The sequence below is a fragment of the Nilaparvata lugens genome, chromosome 5 (assembly GCF_014356525.2).
Source record: "Nilaparvata lugens isolate BPH chromosome 5, ASM1435652v1, whole genome shotgun sequence".
Lineage (NCBI taxonomy): Eukaryota > Metazoa > Arthropoda > Insecta > Hemiptera > Delphacidae > Nilaparvata > Nilaparvata lugens.
The window spans coordinates 75,648,113-75,672,388 of record NC_052508.1 but is presented as its reverse complement, the minus strand read 5'-3'; the positions used below and the strand labels follow the sequence as shown (position 1 = coordinate 75,672,388).

Sequence of the window (24,276 nt, the reverse complement as noted above, 5' to 3'; positions counted from 1 at the left end):
ACACACAGTTGACAGTATTCTGTACACGTCTCAGTGGAAGAGTCTCACCGAAGAGCACCTATTTCAGCTCTTGAGGGGAAAAATATTTATTTTGACCAATTTCCCAATTATATTGTTATTTTTGAATCTCAATTTTTCCGAGGATTATTCTTCTATTGATAGCAGATGATTCAGAGTAATTAATTTTCTTACAATTTGATATTAGTATCTGCATTTTTTACTCTTTGTGCATCAACTATGCAGAAGTTTGTACTGTTTCTCTATAGAGAAAAACATGAAAATATACAAAACTGATACTCCATTTCACACAGGCTAAGCCTCGATATGTTTTTCTTTTTCTCCACTAATTTGTAATCAATCAATCAATTTATTTTATTGTACAAAATTGAAGGAAAAATAGGCTGAGCCTGTACTACTATTTCTCGTGATTTGGTTCACGTGAAGTTTACAGGATTAAAATTTAACCGGCTTTTGTGCACTATACTATTTCTCTCCAAAAGTTTTGATAAAAATTTAATGTTATCCGAAATTTAATTTGTAACCATTGATCATTTCGTCAGCAGATATTGATTATTGATTACTCATTATGCTTTCTATTTCGTTATTTTCTTTATATTCATTTATTGTTGTCACACATATTATATAAGTGTTTTTCTGTGAGTATTGGAAATAAATTTGATTTGGACCATAGATTCAATAATGTTTGATATAAACATGTATGTGAATAAATTGATTTTATATTTCTCTAGTAAAGAGCTCCTTCTTCTACCACTCTACTATCATTTCTCTTTAGACATAAATAATTATAATATTTTGCTGCTCAATAAACTGTAGATAACAAATTCGGTAGGCACTCTACACTGTACAGTACGGTAATAGGCTAATCTAGCTTTCCACTATAGTGAGGTCCACGTTATAATGGCAGTGGATAAGAGAGTAACGTTGCCGATCCTCTGTCTTGTCAATGCCTTCTGTACACGGTAGCTGATACAGGTTTATTGATGTAATATTAACTGTTCATTCTCGTTCAAAATAATCAATCATATTTTACTAACCTTACAGAGACATACTTACTTTATGCTAACACAGTAGACACAATGGGGTGTTGAACATCCCAATTTAACTTTGCATTTTTCTTTGAAAAATATGAAAAAACAAGTACTTAGACCACCATACTTTATTAGACCATATTTTATTAAGCAAAACATTATATTCTTTAATAATTTCATATGGGTAATTATTATATTTTATTAAGCCAGAAATTATACTTTTTAATAATTTCATAATTGAGATGAAATATTTTGTTAATTAATTATTAATTCTACATTGTTAAAAGACGATCTGGCAACAGAGTAGAGAGATAAAGAGATAGCGCTTTCCGCTTTGTTGAATGATAGACAAGGATGGCAATACCAATGCTAAATAAACACTGTCATTATAACGTGGAAGCTAAATATGGAACCTTCAACTGTATGATTCATTATATTATTATGAATCACTTTCTCTTCAAATAAAATTATGAATCTCAGTACCCTTTCAATCATTTTAGACTTGAAAATGGCATCAATGTCCGAAATATGTTGTGACAAAATTATTCAAAGGGTACTGAGATTTATATTAAACTAGCAGGTAACCCGTGCTTCGCAAGGGTCTTTCTTAAAACTTGACGTAATGAAATCTAGAAGAATTCAAAATAGGCCAATGTACAGTGAGTCAGTCATTCTATCAGGGCTCGAATAATTTTGAAATATTAATTAAATAAAAATGGAAAAAAATAATTTCTTTATGTAAATAACAACACCTTCATTGAAATACATATTAACTGCATGCGTTTTCATATTGCCGATACAGCATTGATGAAACTGTAGACGTTTATTTAGCATTTGTCTCAAAAATTGTTCTTACTGAAAAATTAATAATCCATGCCACGTGTAGTCCTAAACATTGCATCAGGAAAACGAAGTTTCAAAACTATGTTTTTCAGGTTGAAAGCAATATAGAAACAGATGTACCATTAATGAAATTCAAACATTAATTCTGAAAAATCTAGAAGGAAAATTAAAATTTGGGCTTCCAAGTGCACGAGATTGATATTTTTAGAATCTATGTGCAAAATTTGGAGATCTAAATCATTCCCGTTTTCCCGGTATGCAATCCACAAGTTGAGATGTTTTGATGCGAACAAACGAACACACGAACAAACACAACCCTACTCTCTCTTTTTATATAGAAGAAGATGTAGCCCTAAAGAAAAAATCAGGTGTGGCGCACTCACACAACTTTCCTTGCCGTTATAAAAATTGATTACCTGACGCTAGTGTTCACGCGCATCTCAAGTCTACTATACAAAGATTTGAGCCAGCTGGTGACAGGGCAATAACGCTGGAAACACATGAGGTCTGCTATCTCTTCATAGTGAATGATTTAATAGAATCAACAGTTTCAATTGAATAATCACATTTTCTCGAATTTCAAGCTTATTTTCAATTTTAGGTGAAAATGTTATTGAACATTATTTGTAGAGATTTTCATGCTCAATCTTTTCCACTTGGATTTTTCTGTTCAAATTGTATCTGTAGCCTGATAATTGGGGGTCTAAAATCAAACTTTGCATAGATGGGGCGGAGCTCCAGACATTTTAACAGATATGGGACTTGTGGCAGTTGATAGAGCTTATCAATAACTATTTTAGGTATAAATTCGATCGAAATCGTTGGAGCCGTTTCCGAGAAAATCTCGAATAACCCTGTTTTTGACTACATTTTCGCCATTTTAGCCGCCATCTTGAATTGCATTTGATCGAAATTGTTCGTGTCGGATCCTTATAGTGAAAGGACCTTAAGTTCCAAATTTCAAGTCATTCCATTAATTGGGAGATGAGATATCGTGTACACAGACGCACATTCACTCATATATACACACACACACACACACACCACACACACACACACACACACACACACACAGACCAACACCCAAAAATCATGTTTTTGGACTCAGGGGACCTTGAAACGTATGGAAAACATGAAATTAGGGTACCTTAAATATTTTTGGAAAGCAATACTTTCCTTACCTATTGTAATAGGGCAAGGAAAGTAATGAAATGTATAGAAAACATGAAATTAGGGTACCTTAAATTTTTTTGGAAAGCAATACTTCCCTTACCTATGGTAATAGGGCAAGGAAAGTAAAAACACTACGGTACCCAGAACTCTGAAACTAAAAATTTGTCCAGACACCACCAGAAAAAGAAAAGTCTTTAACCGCTGGTGGGTCAAATATGGAACCATCTACTGTATGATTCATTATTATCATGAATCATTTTCTCTTCTATATCATTATCATAGAGACAGCAATAAAATATCTTCCAGAATGGGATCGTATATCAAAGGTAGATTACTCACATTTGCATGATTCCCAGAGACAGAACATTTGTTGCTTACACCTGAATAAAATTGGAAATTGTTGACTAAAATAAAACGGTAGCTACTAAACTAAAGTAAAAGTAAAAACAGATTCCACATCAGCATGTGGGTATTATAACCGGGAAAAGAATTGACCAATTATTTCCTGTTACGATAGGGATACTAGATAAGATTGAGCAAATATTTTAATCATATTGTGCTCCGGGATAATTGACAGGATGTTTGCGTTATTTAATATAGATTTGACGTGTTTTTAGATCATTTGGGAGACTCCTGACATGAGTTATCCTCAATTCAACAATCTGAAATTATTTCAGATTTTTGAGGTTGTATGCGATGAGATAATCTACCTAGATATCATAAATTATGGTATCTGATGCTTTATTTACTAGTAGTTCTGTGAACAGTCGACCTCACGCAGTTTTCTTATCCAAAAGTACCTGATTGAAACTATAGACCTTATGGAAATACAGCAATAGACTGGCTTCTCCACACATCTGTGTAATCACTTGTCAGCTGATTTATGATGAATAATTCTATAGTCTGATTTATCCAAAAGTTTTCTCATGTCACCTGTTCTAGTTGATTCAGTTGAATCACAATTCACTCTTGTGAATTAAATCAAAATTTACTCTTAAAAACTGTTATTTGTTTTCTCCAATTTTATTGACCTTGGTTTTATCCAGATCAAAAGCTCACTTCTGTCAATAAACTCAGTGTTACTCATCAGTGTTATCACTTGTCAGCTGATTGATTATAAATAATTCTATAGTCGGATTGATCCTATCTTCAAAGTAGATGATATCAGAGTGTGGAGGAATTCCTTTCCTTTTCATATTATCCATAAAATGCAAAATTTCAAAATACCTTGTGTATACATCGACGCACAGTTGAAAAAGGAATATTCCTGCCAAAATCTCATCGAATTCTATCAACGCGTTTGGCCGTAATCGCGTTACATACAGACAAACAAAAGCAAATCGAGTTGAAACATAGACCTCACTACGTTTGGTAAAATATAAATTTGCCATGTTTTTAGATCATTTGGGAGATTTCTGAGTTATGAGTTACCCTCTATTCAACAGTCTAAAACTATTTCAGATTTTTGAGGTTGTAAGCGGTGAGATAATCTCCATAAATTATGTTATCTAGATAATAAATTTAATTTTGAAGTACTATACTATAGTGAGCTCCATGTTATAATGGCAGTGGATAAAGATAGGAAAACAGTGTTGTCGATTCTCTGCCTCATTTAATTGTTATAATTTTTACATTTAACATTTCTAAAATTTCATTTTTTGCCTCATTTCTACATTGTCAAAAACAAATTTGGCATTGTTGTGGAGCTAGAAAAGGATAGTGCTACCTACTTTGTCGAACGATAGATAAGGATAGCAATATCAAAGTTAATCAAATACTGTCATTATAACATGGATTGGAGTAGGCTATTTTAGCCATCTTTCAGAGAAAAATGAGACTGTGTAATTTTAACCCAGCAGCTGAGGCTATCTAGTGGCCGAATCTGAAAACACTCACTTGGAAGTGTCTACCAATCAGGAGAGAGTAGGGAAGTTTGGAGGCGTGTCCTAGTATAGGTGTCAAAATATAGAACTTGCTTGTGATTCGTCTGACTTCTCTATGCTTGAAATCCTATTATATTAGCGAGCGAATTCTTCATTTATATATTTATATATCTGGTTATTTATGTTCAACGGATCTCGAAAACGGCTCTAACGATTTTCACGAAAATTTGGAACATAATAGGTTTATGATATATGAGAATTTATTTTGCACTTGGTCTCATCCTTGGGAAAATTGGCTGAAAGGATAATTCATCCTTGGCTGAAACAGCTGAGACTTTTGTGGATCCTCGTCTGTGGATAGTAAAAAAGTGAGTATGTGAAAAATCAAAATATCGCATCCCCGAAATTCATAAGATGACGTATAGCCAGCTGTGAAATATCAACACGATCATTTTAGAGAATTGTGTTCTGTTTATCAATAAATAAGAATAACAAGCGAAGCTCGGTGCCCAGATATTGAGTATTAACAACGTAAATTCACTCCTGGTGCTTCTTCTTATTCCTCATTCAATACTTTTAATTCTTCTTCTCATCGTTGAGTTTTCATTCATAATTGACAGAGATGTGAAGCACAAGTTTTAAACTATAATGAGTTTCACGTTATAATGGCAGTGGAGAAAGATAGGAGAACAACATTGCCGATCCTCTGTCTTGTCAATCCTTCAATGACAGTAGTTGATACCGGTTTATTGATGTAATATCAGTTTTTCATAATCGTATAAAATCATCAATTATATTTTGATATAATTTCATAATCAATTTTCATAATTAAGATGAAATTTTTGTTAAAACGTAATTTTGTCAATGCCTTCTATAGACTTAAGGTGATACAGGCTTATCGATGTAATATCAACAGTTCATTTTTTTTAAATGATCAATAATATTTTATTAAACAAGAAATTATATTTTCAACAATTTCATGACTGAGATGAAATATTATGTTAATCAATAGAATTCTACATTGTTAGAAGACGATCTGGTAACAGAGCAAAGCGAGAAAGAGATAGCGCTATCCGCTTTGTTGTATGATAGACAAGGATAGCAATACCATTGCTAATCAAACACTGCCATTATAACGTGGTCGTCACTATACCCTCATTCACAATCATTGAATTATAGTCATCTACTAAGTGACCAATCAATTCAATTGAAAATATAATAATTCTAATAAGCTCTTCTTGTCTCTTATATTTGTAAAAAAACAGGGTTAACTGTATCCAGAAGTTTGATTGATTGGTTCTATAGAGCGCGTTTCATTCATTTATAAAAATTAATGCGTGTTTATACTTTACGAAACAATCAAGCTTTTCTGTGATATCGATGTTCTCTTATTCACAATCGCAATCTCATTTATTTTCAGATGGCAAATCCATCTCATAAATAAAGTTCAGTCAAAATAATTTCAAATGTGGAGCCACAAAAATGTAGTCGGCCTACAGTGAGGTCCACGTTATAATGGCAGTGTTTGATTAGCAATGGTATTGCTATCTTCGTCTATCATACAACAAAGCGAATAGCCCTATCTCTTTCTCGCTCTACTCTGTTGCCAGATCCTCTTTCAACAATGTAGAATAATTAATTAATCAACAAAATATTTCATCTTAATTGGGAAATTATTGAAAATATAATTACTTGCTCAATAAATATTATTGTTCATTTTGAACGAGAACGAACAGTTAATATTACATCAATAAACCTGCATCAGCTATCGTCTATAGAAGGCATTGACAAGACAGAGCATCGTCAACGTTGTTCTCCTATCTTTCTCCACTGCCATTATAACGTGGACCTCACTATAGTGTATTTTATTTCAATAGTAAAGGTGGTTCATATCCAGACCTATCATTTTCATTTGACCTACTATTTTAGAGTTGTAGGATAAAACGTAAAGAATTGACGAGAACTGAACGTTTTCCGAACCTTCCCATCGCTTCCTCAATGGGAAACTTTCACATAAGAATTTTATTGTTACGTTTTCATTGAGTCACAGATTTAATCATAGGTCCACTGTACTATAACAGTAGAGATAACTCTGTTTTTTCCACTAATTGTGCTACTTTGAAAAGACATGTTTTTTATTGAATAAATTAATAATATCCTATACTATTAAACGAACAGCTTCTGTTTATAATATGTTTATATGTTTAGATGTTTATGATTATATATGGTTGTATTTCACCGGATCTCGAAAACGGCTCAAACGATTCTAACGAAATACAGAACATAGTAGGTTTATAATATAAAGATTCGATTGCACTAGGTCTCAACCCTGGAAGAACTCGCTGAAGAACTGCGTGAAGTCTACTGTTCACAGAACTATGAAATATTTGGAGGTGAAATGGAGCGAGGAATTTTCAAAAACTAGGGATCTCCTAGGATGTGTAACATTATCGTAATTTTGGAGAAGAATAGCACAAGGTTACCTTATTTTTTCTCTCCCATCCTATACAATTAAACAAGCAACTTCTGTTTATATGTTCATATGTTTCTATGTTTAGATGTTTATATGTTTGTATTTCACAGGATCTCGAAAACGGCTCTAACGATTCTCACGAAATACAGAACATAGTAGGTTTATAATATAAAGATTCGATTGCACTATGTCTCATCCCTGGGAAAACTCGCTGAAGGACATTAAAATTATCATTCATCCTTGGAAAAACAGCTGATAATAATCATTTCGTCGTCTGTTGGTGATGGAAGTGAGTGAGCGAGTTCATGTGTGTGGGACTGTGTCAAAATTATAACTCAGCTGTTGAAATCATCCAATCAGATACTTAGTGCCGGTTGCAAAAAAGCCGGGCTATTTTCAATCCTGATTAATTCAGTAGATCCATATTTTTGGAATGGTCTTTTCTGATTCGGTTCACGTGAAGTTAATCAGCATTAAAATGTAACCGGCTTTTGTACAACTGGGTCTTTGTGAGGGGAATTTTTGTATTCCTCTGGGAATTAATCTCAATTTACTGTGATTAGATAGAACATTTCTGTATGAATGTTATTATAATTTCTTCTTTCGTAATAAATGTTTTATGCTTTTGTACTCCAGAGCGAAGCTCGGTCCACGATATTATCATATAATAGCAATCATATTTTTCCACCAATGGGTATTTGACTTGATAGAACCTTTGCCGATCATTCTATGAAAAGGCAGTTGATGATAAAAAGGAATAGTCATAAGTTGCGTTCACACCAAAGTTAATAACAAAATGTTAATAACTTGATCCTTATAGATTCTATCAGATTGAACATATCTCATCATACACATGATGAACATATGTGTTTGTCAAGTTCCGTTCAATCTAATAGAATCGATGAGGATTAAGTTATTAACATTTTGTTTATAACTTTGGTGTAAACCCAGCTTTAAGGTGCGTACAGACTTTCGCTCTGCTCCGCAACCGAACGTCACTCCGGCAGAGCGATTGATGATCGACCGGCGAGCAACAGTGGTTCGACCGGGGAACGCGAGAAGATCTAACATCTTCCGTAACGTTCATGATGGGTGCGTGGGCGGAGCGACTGTGGTTCGATGGTGGTACGAGGGCGGTACGAGGGAGGAGCGTGCTCGGTGCGGGTTGGAAGCGTGAATATGTGTACGCAGCTTTATATATCTTTCATAATGTCTAGTTCTGAGTGAAAATCTTATAATTGAGGGCCGGCTTCCGAGCTCGGGATTTAACCAAGTTCCAGACTTCAAACAGCTGGGATCAGAAAATTGGTTCTCCAAGACGGGGCCACAAGTCGCAGTCCACGTTAAAATTGAATTTCGAAAAACTGCAAAATTGAACACAAAATAAAATAAAATGAAGAGAAAAAAGTGTGAAATTTCAGCTTTTTTGAATTATTTAGGAATGTACATTTCGTCAAGGAAAAGTTGACGAAAGCTGTTTTAAGTCTAGAACTTAGCTAAATCCCCGAGCTGGGAACCCGGCCCTTACTATACATCTGATATAGATATAAATAGTATTATATCTGATCCCATTCTCCATTATATCTGTATTTGTACTTAAATAGAAATATCCAGATAAAATCTTGTGTGGTGCACTCACACAACACTTTCCTTGCCGTTATGAAAATTGATCACCTGACGCTAGTGTTCACGCGCATCTCAAGTCTACTTTTCTAAGATCTGAGCCAGCTGGTGACAGGACAATAACGCTGGAGACACACGAAGTCTGCTATCTCTTCATAGTAAATCATTTAATAGAATCAACAGTTGCCAACAGCTTATTTTTAATTTTAGGTGAAAATGTTACTGAACATTAATTGTAGAGATTTTTAAGCTCAATCTTTCCCACTTGAAATTTTTTGTTTAATTTGTATCTGGAGCCTGATAATTGGGAACCTAAAATCAAACTTTGCATAGATGGTGCAGTGCTCCTTAGATTTTCACAGATATGGGACTTATGGCAGTTGATAAAGCTTATCAATGACTTTCCTAGGTATGAATTTGATCGAAATCGTTGGAGCCTTTTTCGAGAAAATCGCGAAATACCCTGTTTTTGACAACATTTTCGCCATTTTAGTCGCCATCTTGAATTGCATTTTATCGAGAATGTTCATGTCGGATCCTTATAGTGTAAGGATCTTAAGTTCCAAATTTCAAGTCATTCCGTCAATTGGGAGATGAGATATCGTGTACACACACACACAAACACACACACACACACACACACACACACACACACACACACACACACACACACACACACACACACACACACACACACACACACACACACACACACCACACACACACACACACACACACACACACACACACACACACACACACACACACACACACACACACACACACACACACACACACCACACACAACACACACACACACATACAGACCAATACCCAAAAACCACTTTTTTAGAAATTGGGATACCTTAATATTTTTCGGAAAGCAATACTTTCCTTACCTATGGTAATAGGGCAAGGGAAGTAATAATAGACTTGAAAATATCATGAATGTCCGAAACATGTTGTGATAAAATAATTCAGAAAAGGTACTGAGACTTGTATTTCTATTTATATTACAGGTAGCCATAGATTTAATAGAAGAGAGACAAGAAATATACAGATATGCTAGGCTATGCATAAGATGATGAAAAGTGAAATGCTTGCCTGTTCGTGGCGCATAAGTCTGTACGCACCTTTCTAATAAACTATAATCAAGAATAACAACAGAAAAATACCCAAGTTCGTCAAATTGTTCAATCAAACCAAACTTAAGAAAGAGGTAATCATAACTAAGAGTAGAGAAAGAGAAATTATAAGTTTTGTGAAGTGAACTTGTTTCAAAAGATTTATTTATTTATTTATTTATTAGATATAGCGAACAATACAATAGTCGGAGAAGAAAAAACAGGCTATTGTCCAAAACTTCTTCAATTTCCTGATTTTGTCACAAATCGTCCAAATATTATGTAGGTTATGTTCACTTCAATTTCAACACCAAATCTTCAATCTGAAACTATGAATCAGAATAAAACAAAGAATTTCAAATTTAGATAGTTTGATAATGAAACTTCCGTTAAAACAAAAACCAAACTTCAAATATTCACAAAATATAGAATAAAATCACTAAGATTCAAACCTATTTCGGACTATGTGTAGCCTTATCTAAATTTGGAAGAGGAATAGCACAAGGTTACCTTTTTTTCACTCCCTATCATTTTGACAATGTACCTATTTTATAAATCAATTAAGAATAAATGAAGAAAACAAACCAAGCTTACGTAGCTGCAAAGTCCTCCGGCCGGCACCCACTAGCAGAACAATGATAGTGCAAAGCGCGCATGAGAATCCTCTTCGAAAATCATACAACCCACCACTTTGATTATGTAACCGACCTCCAACATAAAACTTCTGTTGACAGGTTTCTGTCTCGCTCTAGACCGTGGGAAGCCCTACAGCGGAGTCACAGCCGAGAACTCCAATATCACCTGGATCATGTGTCATCCGAGATCCATAGCTCGCCATTTATTTATACAGATCATGGACCTATACAAAGACCAACGTCGTACAAATACAATCCTTCCCGTATTTTGCACCACATTTCATGTCTAGTATATTATTATAAATGTATTCATTTTGTATATCCTATACTAGTAGTTCTGTGAACAGTAGACCTCACGCAGTTCTTTCATCCACAAGTATCTGATGTCACCTGTTCTAGTTGATTCAGTTGATTCACAATAATTCACAGTTGAATTAGATAGAATAGATACACAGATAGAATCAGTATATTTAATTTACTCTTGAAAACTGTTATTTGTTTTCTCCAAGATCAAAAACTCACTTAATGTTGATAAACGCAGTTTGAATTTGTATCCCATATGACGATTTGTCCAGTATAGTGATCTTTCCATCTGATAAAAATATTTCCCAACTATTTTAGAATTTTTTTTTCAATCAAGAGTATTATAATTTCTTCGGAATTTATCAGTTGATTTAATCATTTTTATTTTATTTTTCAATCACCTATTAAATTTGTTTTTCGAATATTGATACTGATGGGCATGCACCATCAAAAATATAGTCACTACTCTCATATGGCATACTGCTTTTGGGGTGCTTCAAGAGATGCACTGATGGTTTTCAAAGCCCAGAAGAGAACTGTTAGGATCATGTTTGGGAAGCCCCATAGATTCTCTTGTCGGTCCATTTTCAAGTCATCAAGAATCATGACAGTTCCTGCTCTTTATATTTACAACCTGGCTATTTTTGCTTATAAGTCACATGACAGTTGGACAACAGGATCTGATATTCATGATCATTTCACCAGATCAAGAAATGTTGTAAGAATTAATCAGCACCGAACAGCATTTTATGAACAAAGTACGGAGCATAAAAGTATAAAGGTTTTTAATTCGTTGCCAACCCGGTTAAAGGAGGCTCAATCACTTGGCCTGTTCAAAAGAATGACTAAGGACTGGTTGATTGAGGAGTGTCCGTATAGTTGGCAGGCACTCATAAATTAAATCCTAGGCCTTCCTTTCAACATTTTCAATATTAATTACTATGTGAAAGAGGCTGATAGACTGACTATATTTTAGTACCGTACTCTACTATTCTATTTTTTATCTATAAATGTTTGTTTTTTGTGTTACTGGTATCTATAATAGTGTGCATCATAGTCATAGTTACTTTTGTCATCTTAATATAATGCATTGTTTAGAAATAAGAACTTGTATTGCTAGATTAAGTTATGTTTTTATTGACTGATTTTTGTATGACAATTGTCCATGCTTTTCTTGTAATGGCCTATGACATGTAATATATAAATAAATAAATAAATAGAGACCCTACCTTATAGAAATAGACACGGTTTTTCGAATAATTCTATAGTCTGATTGATCCTATCTTCAAAGTAGAATACCGGGGCACCGAGCTTCGCTCGTTATTTTTATTTATTGATAAACAGAACACAATTCTCTAAAATGATCGTGTTCATATTTTACAACTGGCTATACATCAGCTTATGAATTTCGGGGATGTGATATTTTGATTTTTCACATACTCACTCGCTCACTCACTTTTTTACCATCCACAGCTGTTTCAGCCAAGGATGAATTATCCTTTTAATATCGTCCAGCAAGTTTTCCCAAGGACGAGACCTAGTGCAATCGAATTTTTATATCATAAACCTACTATGTTCCAAATTTTGTGAAAATCGTTAGAGCCGTTTTCGAGATCCGTTGAACATAAATAACCAGATATAAATATATAAAAATACAGAAATTGTTCGCTCAATATAATAGGATGAAACAATATACAGTCATAACAGAGTATGTAGGGATTCCTTTTCTTTTCATATTATCTTTAAAATGCAACATTTCAAAAAACCTTGTGTAGGCCTATACATCGATGCGCAGTTTGAAAAGGAATATTCCTGTCAAATCTCATCGAATTCTATCAATGCGTTTGGCCGTGATTGCGTTACATATAGACGAACAAGAGCAAATCCAGTTGAAACATAAACCTCACTACGTTCGGTCAATAAATTATTGAAAGTGCATTCAAAAGAATTCGTGTACAGAGTCAAACATGATGACCTTCATGTCTAAATTAAAATGACATTACTAATGTAGGCTATAGTTGCATACACTGTGTGTGTTATTACGATAATTAGGTATTATTCAAAAGCTCTGAATAAATTTACCGCTAGATTTCCCAACAATCAGCTTCTGTAATTAAAGGTATAATTTGCTTCACATTAATAACATTAATTTTTTCGTTACATTCAGTGGTTTGATAGTGTATTACCTAGTTCTTTACAGTATAATATACAGGCTTATCATAAAAGAATGGTGCGGTTTCGAACATTGTTTAAAGAAAAACCAAATTACTTACAGTTAATGTTTTTTATTCACCTAATTTGTCGTCTGAAACAGTTTTTTTACATGATTAATAACTTTCAATAAGTGCGCCCTTAGTCGCTCGACAAATGTCCAAACGATAATAAATTTCTCTCTTAACATTCGATAACATTTCTTCGATTATGGTTGTCATTGGTTCTTTAATCCTGTTTTAAAGTGGTTCAGTTCGCGATTTCTTGTGAATAAACAATGTTTTTGATGTAAATTTACAAGAAAAAATCTACCTGAACCACTTAAAAACAGGATTAATGAAGCAATGACAACCATAACCAATGAAATGTTAGCGAATATTTGGAGAGAAATTGATTATCGTTTGGATATTTTGTCGAACCACTAAAGGCGCACATATTTAAATTTATCAATTATGTAAAAAACTGCCTGAGACGACAAATTAGATGAATAAACAACATCAACTGTAAGTAATTTGGTTTTTCTTTAAACCATGTTCGAAACCGCACCATTCTTTTATGATAACTCTGTATTATGTAATGAGTAGAATACAAGGCCCACCATGTTTTGTTAGATTGAGTATCACCTACTATTTCAACCAGTTTTAGAACGATCATCAAAAAGACAATGATAATAATATTAGTTCATCAAGTTCTTAAATCCTGTGCATTTTCCATTCACCCAAGTATTGTTATACAGTGTAAACTGTAAAGGATATCACTGTATCCTATTATATTAAGCAAGCAATTTTGTATATATTTTTATATTTGATTATTTATATTTATTTATATTCGCTGGTCATTTATATTTTTATTCATGGTTATTTATGTCCAACGGATCTCGAAAACGGCTCTAACGATTTTCACGAAATTTGGAACATAGTAGGTTTATGATATAAAAATTCGATTGCACTAGGTCTCATCCCTGGGAAAACTCGCTGAAGGACATCGTCGTCGTCTTCTTACAGGGGTAGGCATTAATACCTGTTCCGCCTTCAAACATTCTCCCACATTTTTCTTGGTCTGCCTATACTTCTCCTTCCTTCTGGCTTGTAAGCAATGACAGCTCTGGGGATTCTTCCGTTTCCCATTCTCTCAACGTGTTCTCTCCACTGTTGTCGATTCTCGTCAACTTGTTGAGGTATGGAGATTACATTGAGCTCTCTACGGATATCGATATTATAAAGCCTGTCCTCTCTGGGGCATCCCTTCACTGACCTTAAAAATCTCATTTCGGCCGCCTGTAACCTGCTCCACTCCCTTTTCTTTGGTACCCAGGTTTCAGAGCCATACAAAAGTGTAGGGACGGCCATTACTTTATAAAATTTTAGTTTCGTCTCTTTTCGGGCTTTATTTTTGAGAGTTCTGTTAATAGTTCCGCAAATGTACTGGAATCTGTTAATTTTTGCATTCAAGTCGTGGTCTTCCTCGTATGTAATATCACATCCCAAATATTTAAAAAGTGATACCTGTTCCAGTATTCTGTTGTTGAGAACTATTTTAGAACGTATTGGAGACTTCCCCAGAAACGCCATCACTTTTGTTTTGTGCAAGGAAATCTTCATATTATATTCTGAGCTCAGGAGATGGAGTTGATATATTGCTCTTTGCAGATTGTCCTCTGATTCCTGCTGAAGGACATGAAAAAAATAATTCATCCTTGGAAAAACAGATGATGATTCCGTCGTCTGTCAATAACAGAATATGCGTGTGCCTGTGTGGGAAATCAGCTGTGTAATCAATCAGCTTACCGTATCTCACGAGAAATCCAGAAATTTTAATAGACTCGATCAAAATAATCTGATTTGTTGACATGACATGGTATATCATAATATTCTAAGTTTATCATTATTCTACAGTTCTAAGTGATTAGTGAGTATTATTTTGTTATTCAATTTGGTTTGTAAACAATCTGAATTAGAACTTTTCTGTTTTCAAGTATTTGTAATGAAAACTGGGCCTGAATTCAAGTGTATGGAACATAATCTACTTTTTGGACCATTTATAGTGTATAAATTAAAATACTCTAGTATATATCATAATTATTTTCAAAGTTGATCATTACTTGACAATTTTAAGTGATTAGTGAGTGTTATTTTGTTATTCAATTTGGTTTGTATATAATCTAAATTATAATTTATTGTTTTCAAATTTTTGTACAGAAAATTGAACCTTAATTCAACTGTAAGTGTAACATAACCTACTTTCTGGACTATTTTTATAGTGTATAAATCAAAATTCGGGAAAAAACAGTTTTGGGCTGTGCCTGTTAGTCCTTCCCCAATCATTTTGAAGAATTGTGCTCTGTATATCAATAAATAAATAACGAGCGAAGCTCGGTGGCCCGATATTTATATTGGATACGGTTGAAGAGTAGGTTTCGATTGTTGGTGAAACTATCCGAGTTCGCACCTCGACCGAGGCCAGAAGATTTTGCCCACAGCACAATCAAATAGATACGGCCACCCCGTCTTTCGGAGGAGACGATAAGCCGTCGATCCCGACTACCTAAAAAGTAGTCATCATCTCTCATCATCATCCCTCCCACTCATTACTCACGCACAAGCCTAAGAGCTTTTGTGGGCATCACCCGCAGTATAGTATAACATAGTCTAGCCTCATCTAATTTCTAATATCGGGGCACAGAGCTTCGCTCGTTGTCTATTTATTGACTTTTGATAAACAAAACACAATTCTTTAAAATGATTTTATTTTATTATTTTACAAAGGCGACTTTCTAGAAGTATTTTAAGCCTAGGTGATGATGATGATGAGATGAATGATAATACAATGAAAGTAGAGCTATGAATTGATAAAAGTTATAGAAACTAACTAAATATAGTCTAGTTATAGATTGGGGAAGTACTAAAAGGAACATCCCAAAAACTGTTTCTTTCCCGAATTTTGATTTATACACTATAAAAATAGTCCAGAAAGTAGGTTATGTTACACTTACACTTGAATTCAGGTTCAATTTTCTGTTCAAACATTTGAAAACAAAAAAATATAATTTAGATTATATACAAACCAAATTGATAACAAAATAATACTCACTAATCACTTGAAATTGTCAAGTAATGATGAACTTTGAAAATAATTATGATATACTACGCTTTAGGAGGATTATCATGTCATGTCAACAAATCAGATTATGTTGATCAAGTCAATTAAATATTGTCTAGCTTGATGAAATTTCTCGCTGATTGATAATGATTACACAGCTGGAAATAATTCTGTCTCTCTCCCACACAGGCACACGCATCTTCTGTTATCGAGAGACGACGAAATTATCATCTGTTTTCCAAGGATGAATAATCAATGTCGTTCAGCGAGTTTTCCCAAGGATGAGACCTAGTGCAATCGAATTCTTATATCATAAACCTACTATGTTCCAAATTTCGTGAAAATCGTTAGAGCCGTTTTCGAGATCCGTTGAACATAAATAACCAGATATAAAAATAACCAGATATAAATATACAGAAATTGCTCGCTTAATATAATAGGATATGAGGATATTTGAATGAGGAAATGCGTCAATACTAATAAGTGGGCATAGTCTCCGAGGGATAGTTGAAGAGTGTTATCCACCCATATTAATTATTCATTCATTTTAATTCATTTACTCCATGGGTTACGGTACGCTCTCCATTCCCACAGTTGAATTCCTCTGAAATATTCTCCAATATTCATCAACATTTTTACTCGTCTATTCTCACTCAACATTTTATCAAAATATTTTAGGGAGAGAAACAGTTTTGGGTTCATCCTAGTGATTATCTCCCAATAGTTAATTTGATATTGTAATTGTGGAATGTAATAAATAAATGAACATTCAATTCTTAATTATTATTGAACGAAAATCCAAAATTTAATACTGTAGATCACCCCAAAGACTTCTTCTTCTGCAAACATTGTCCACTGTTGAATTAACGATGAAAATATTGAATAATTGACTGTCGATGGAGAGGATTATGAGTGGAACAGAGATTGATTGATTGATTGAGTACTTTATTTATGTAGATTATAATATATACAATTTATTTATTTACAATGCAAATGACACTAATGTAATAACATTGAAAGATAAAATAATAAGGTAGTCCTTGTGCTATTTTTCTTCCAATTTATAGATGACAAAGTCCAAGATAAGGTAAGAATTTCACGTGTACAATTTTTATAAAGTTTTGGTCCAAAATAAACATTAAAACTATAAATTTTGAATTTAGAAGGCTTAAATTGATAAATTAATTAGAAATATTCCACTCAATTACCTTTTTTAACGAATAATATTGAGTTATTTGAGAAAATTTGGAACTATTCAAGAAACACAAACTCGTAAACACTGAGTACTGGCTTATACACTTATATAAAATAGCTTACAATTACAATACAGCAAAATTATAGATGAATTCACATAATATAGACTAAGAAAATAATTATTGAACTGTATATGATACGAAAAAAGCAATTTGTAATAACTAAAGATAATATTGTTATGCATCTACATAAATTGGCGGAGCTTTGGTCATATCAATGTCCATTCTTCGGAAAGAAGTTGATTAGGTATTTTTTATTATAATGGACAATCAATATGGACGGTATCAGCTATCCTCTATAAAAGACAGTGGCAAGGCAGAGAATCGGCAATGCTGATCATCTGTTCTCCACTGCCATTATAACGTGGGGCTCACTATAGTAGGTCAGCATTCTGTAATAGGGATAGGCTGTAATTTGCCAAAATAAGCTTACTAATGAGCCTAATATTGATTTTGAACGTTTTAAGTGACCACTATTTTCAGTTGCGTTGGATAACTGATAGGATGGGTTGGACCATAGTAGAAGCGGAGAATAAGTTAAAGAGGTTATTAAAGGTTATAGAGAAGAGGTTATTACAGTTTGGTACAGTTTGCATTAAATATTTGACCGAGCGAAGTGAGGTCTAAGATTCAAGTCGACGGTTTGGCATTTCTCTTAATGTTTAAATGTTTAAGGCCCAGTTTCCGAGCTCGGGATTTAGCTAAGTTCTAGACTTTAAACAGCTGGAGTCAGAAAATTAGCTTTCCAAAACGGGGCGTAGTCGCAGTTTTTATTTTCTCATTTCTATAATTGGAAACGTTTTTCCTTGACGAAATTAAACATTTCTAAATAATTCAAAATAGCTGAAATTTTACACTATTCTCTCTTTATTTTATTTTTTGTTCAATTTTCTAGTTTTTTTGAAATTTAATTCAAACGTGACTTTGACAATGACTACGACTACGCCCCGTTTCGGGAAGCCAATTTTCCGACTCCAGCTGTTTAAAGTCTAGAACTTAGCCAAATCCCGAGCTCGGGAACCGGCCCTAAATGTTTGTATGTTTAAATGTTTATATGTTGCGCATTTACGGCGAAACGCGGTAATAGATTTTCATGAAATTTGACAGGTATATGTTCCTTTTTACTTTCCTTGCCCTATTACCATTAAAGGTAAGGAAAGTATTGCTTTCCGAAAAAAATTGAGGTACCCAAATTTCTAAATTTCTATACGTTTCAAGGTCCCCTGAGTCCATAAAAGTGGTTCTTGGGTATTGGTCTGTATGTGTGTGTGTGTGTGTGTGTGTGTGTGTGTGTATGTGTGTGTGTGTGTTGTGTGTGTGTGTGTGTATGTGTGTGTGTGTGTGTGTGTGTGTGTGTGTGTGTGTGTGTGTGTGTGTGTGTGTGTGTGTATGAGTGTATGTGCGTCTGTGTACACGATATCTCATCTCCCAATTAACGGAATGACTTGAAATTTGGAACTTAAGGTCCTTTCACTATAAGGATCCGACACGAACAATTTCGATCAAATGCAATTCAAGATGGCGGCTAGAATGGCTAAAATGTTGTCAAAAACAGGGTTTTTCGTGATTTTCTCGGAAACGGCTGCAACGATTTTGATCAAATTCATACCTAAAATAGTCATCGATAAGCTCTATCAACTGCCACAAGTCCCATATCTGTAAAAATTTCAGGAGCTCCGCCCCATCAATGTAGATAGATTCCCAATTATCAGGCTTCAGATACAATTGAAACAAAGAAAATCAAGTGGAGTAGATTGAGCATGAAAATCTCTATTAATGTTCAGTAACATTTTCACCTAAAATTGAAAATAAGCTTTAAATTCGAGAAAATGTGATTATTCAATTGCAAATTAATGTTGATTCTATTAAATCATTCACTATGAAGAGAAAGCAGACCTCATGTGTGTCTCCAGCGTTATTGCCCTGTCACCAGCTGGCTCAAATATTTGAATAGTAGACTTGAGATGCGCGGGAACACTAGCGTCAGGTGATCAATTTTCATAACGGCAAGGAAAGTGGTGTGAGTGCGCCACACCAGATTTTTTAATTGCGCGTCGACGTATATACAAGGTTTTTGGAAATTTCGCATTTCAAGGATAATATAAAAGGAAAAAGGAGCCTCCTTCATACACCAATATTAGAGTAAAAATCTAGTAAAAAAAGAGTATAGTATTAGACTATAGAATTATTCATCATAAATCAGCTGACAAGTGATTACACAGATGTGTGGAGAAGCCAATCTATTGCTGTATTTCCATAAGGTCTATAGTTTCAATCAGGTACTTGTAGATGAGAATACTGCGTGAGGTCTACTGTTACAGAACTACTCGTAGAGAAGAGGTTATTACAGTTTGGTACAGTTTGCATTGAATATTATCATGAGAGACGCGCACTGATCATTCTGTAGAGATGGTGTCTATTTTAAGGGTGTGCGGCTACTGTATAATTTAGTCCGATATTGGGCTTTCTCCTCTGATTCTAGCTGCGATCAATTGCTGAGTACGATTTACAAGCCACAACAAAACTAACTGCTGATTTAGTCATGAGACTTCTAAGCTGACAACCGTTCCCAACCGTGAAACACCGACCTTATCTCGGTCAAAGTTGATTTGTACCCAGAAATGCGTGGGCAGAGTTGGACATTATCGTTGTTCTTAAAATTATTATTACAATGTAACAAGAGCAGCGATATCATTCCAAGTAGGCGACAATAGAATAATATCATATTATACATGTACTATTTATTATCAATGCATGAAACGATCAACCCTCAATATCGGAGCACCGAGCTTCGCTCGTTATTTATTTATTGACTTTTGATAAACCGAACACAATTCTTTAAAATGATTGGGGAAGTACTAACAGGCACAGCCCAAAACTGTTTCCTCCCCGAATTTTGATTTATACGCTATAAATAGTCCAGAAAGTAGGTCAAGCTGCGTTTACATCAAAGTTAATAACACAATGTTAAGAGCTTAGTCCTTATAGATTCTATTAGATTGAACATATCTTATCATACACATGATGAACATATGTGTTTGTCAAGTTCCGTTCAATCTATTAGAATCTATAAGGATTAACATTTTGTATAAAACTTTGGTGTAAACCCAGCTTCATGTTCCATACACTTGAATTCAGGTTCAATTTTCTGTTCAAACATTTGAAAACGAAAAATTTATAATTTAGATTACTTAAAAACCAAATTGAATAACAAAATAACACTCAATTCAGGCTCAATTTTCTGTTCAAATATTTGATAACGAAAAATCTATAATTTAGATTACTTAAAAACCAAATTGAATAACAAAATAACACTCACTAATCACTTAAAATTGTCAAATAATGATCAACTTTGAAAATTATTATATACTCTAGTTTAGGAGGATTATCATGACGTCATGTCAACAAATCAGATTATGTTGATCAAGTCGATTAAATTGTCTAGCTAGATAAAATTTCTCGCTGATTGATTATGGTTACACAGCTGGAAATAATTATGTTTCCCTCCCACATAGGCACAAGCATCTTCTGTTATCGAGAGACGACGAAATTATCATCTGTTTTCCAAGGATGAATAATTAATGTCGTTCAGCGAGTTTTCCCAAGGATGAGACCTAGTGCAATCGAATTTTTATCTCATAAACCTAATATGTTCCAAATTTCGTGAAAATCGTTAGAGCCGTTTTCGAGATCCGTTGAACATAAATAACCAGATATAAATATACAGAAATTGCTCGATTAATAATAGTATATAGACTCATATTGATTGTATTTCTACAACTAGTAGTTCTGTGAACAGTAGACCTTACGCATTTTTCTCATCCACAAGTATCTGGTGTCACCTGTTCACCAGCTTCTCCAAACATCTGTGTAATGCATGCAATGAATAATCCACTTGTCAGCTGATTGATTCTATAGTCTGATTAATCCTATCTTCAGATTAGATATATTCTATAATGATATCGGAGTATGGAGGAAATTCCTTATGCTTTCATATCCTATCCTATTATATTAAGCGAGCAATTTCTGTATGTATTTATATATATATTTATATGATTATGTGGTTATCTGGTTATGTGGTATATGAGTATATATTTTATGTTCAACGGATCTCGAAAACGGCTCTAACGATTTTCACGAAATTCGGAACAAAGTAGGTTTATGATATGAAGATTCGATTGCACTAGGTCTCAACTCTTGGATAACTCGCTGAAGGACATTAAAAGGAAAATTCAACCTTGGGAAAACAGCTGGAAATTTTGTCGTCTGTTGATACCGTAATGGAAGAGAGTGAACGAGTGCATGTATGTGGGATCATCCAGCTGATCTCACGAGAAGAATTATAATTCAGCAAGAATAACTTATTTTTTTGTTCATTTCTCTTTTTTCTAGAAAACATGTTCACTTCAGAAAGTCCAAAATAGTAACTGGATGCTATTAGTGTAGAGTAGTACATAGTATATTAACAAATATTGTAGCAAACATAGTATCCTAGAGAAACAATAGCATAAGTAGATATCCCATGGTATAGGGCGTTTATGTCGCAACTTTTACTGTTATCTCAAGCCGATAGTTCATGTAGTTCTTTCCCGTGAAGCTGTGTGACACTGGTAGTCTCTCATATTGTGCCGTTCATACACTCTCACCCCAACAAAACAGTAGAAATCGACAATAATCAACAGTAATCGGCTTGAGATAACAGTAGAAGTTGCGACATAAACGCCCTATACCATGGGATATCTACTTACGCTATTGTTTCTCTATGATAGTATATAATCTAAATCGAATTCATAGTATATCTATTTGTAATTGATGATGTTGTGTTCGTTGTTTGAAGTGTGAATGATTTTTTATTTTGATGAGTGATAGTAGCTTAATACAGTAGTAGTAATTGTACGACTGAGAAAATGAATAAATAAATACAAACTATAAATTCAATCTTTCGTTACAAATTTTCTATGCTTTTACACTCCAGAGCAAAGCTCGGTCCCCCGATATTTATTCTTAAAATGCAAAATTTCAAAAAACCTCGTATATTCATCGACATGCAGTTGAAGAAGGAATGTTCTTTCCAAATCTCATATTATTCTATCAACGCTTTCGGCCGTAAATGTGTTACATACATACAGACAGACAAAAGAAACTCCGAGTAGAACATAGACCTCACTACGTTCGGTCAATCAATCAGCTGAAGTGGATTATTCATTGCATGCATTACGCAGATGTCTGGAGAAGCCCGTGAGGTGGTGACACCAGATACTTGTGAATGAGAAAACTGCGTGAGGTCTACTGTTCACAGAACTATGAAATATTTGGAGGTGAAATGGAGCGAGGAATTTTCATAAACAACTAGGGATCTCCTAGGATGTGTAGCCTTATCGTTATTTGGGAGAGGAATAGCACAAGGTTACCTTATTTTTTCTCTCCCTATCCTATACTTTTAAACGAGCAACTTCTGTTTATAATGTTCATATGTTTAGATGTTTGTAGGTTTAGATGTTTGGATGCTTAGATGTTTAGATGTTTATATGTTTGTATTTCACCGGATCTCGAAAACGGCTCTCACGATTTTCACGAAATTCAGAACATAGAAGGTTTATAATATAAAGATTCAATTGCACTAGGCCTCATCCCTGGAAGAACTCGCTGAAGGACATTAAAAGGATAATTATTATTCACCCTTGGAAAAACAGATGTTAATAATTATTTCGTCATCTGTTGGTGATGGAAGTGAGTGAGCGAGTTCATGTGTGTGGGACTGTTTCAAAATTATGACTCAGCTGTAAATATTATTAAACGAGCAACTTCTGTTTATAATGTTCATATGTTTGGATGTTTGGATGTTCAGATGTTTGGATGTTTAGATGTTTGGATGTTTAGATGTTTATATGTTTGTATTCCACAGGATCTCGAAAACAGCTCTCACGATTCTCACGAAATTCAGAACATAGTAGTTTCATAATATAAATATTCGATTGCACTAGGTCTCATCCCTGGGAAAACTCCCTGAAGGACATTAAAAGGATCATTATTATTCATCCTTGGAAAAGCAGCTAATAATAATTATTTTGTCATCTGGTGATGGAAGTAAGTGAGCGAGTTCATGTGTGTGGGACTGTGTCAAAATTATGACTCAGCTGTTGAACTTCTGTAATCATTCAATCAGGTACTTAGTGCCGGTTGCAAAAAAACTGGGTTATTTTCAATCCTGATTAATTCCAGTAGATCCATCTTTTTGAAATGATCTTCTCTGATTTGGTTCACGTGAAGCTAATCAGGATTAAAATTTAACTGGCTTTTGTGCAACCGGGCCTTTGTGAGAGAAATTTTTGCATTCCTCTGGGAATTAATCTCAATTTACTGTGATTAGATAGAACATTTCTGTATGAATATTATTACAATTTGTTCTCTCGTGATAAATTTTTTATGTTTTTGTACTGCAGAGCGAAGCTCGGTCTTCGATATTCATTTTTGTTATGTACTTATTGTAAGTATCAAACAATGAATAAATAAATAAACAATTAGGAGGAAGAGTTAAAAGATATTATGTGAATTTGAAGTGAGGATAAGAGAACAAACTTAAGAATCCATAAGATGATTGTTTTGT

The 24,276-nt window shown here is 34.0% G+C and overlaps 1 protein-coding gene across 1 annotated transcript in view; it reads right to left on the bottom strand.

Annotated features, from left to right (window-relative positions):
- The window catches only part of LOC111062460 (fatty acid 2-hydroxylase), a 37,546-nt gene extending 26,538 nt beyond the window's left edge, over positions 1-11,008 (bottom strand). The window contains exon 1 of the mRNA XM_039429614.1: positions 10,763-11,008. Coding sequence (XP_039285548.1) covers positions 10,763-10,824 — 62 coding nt within the window. The 5' untranslated portion in view covers positions 10,825-11,008. The remainder of the gene's footprint in view (positions 1-10,762) is intronic.
- Between the last annotated feature and the right edge of the window lie 13,268 nt (positions 11,009-24,276).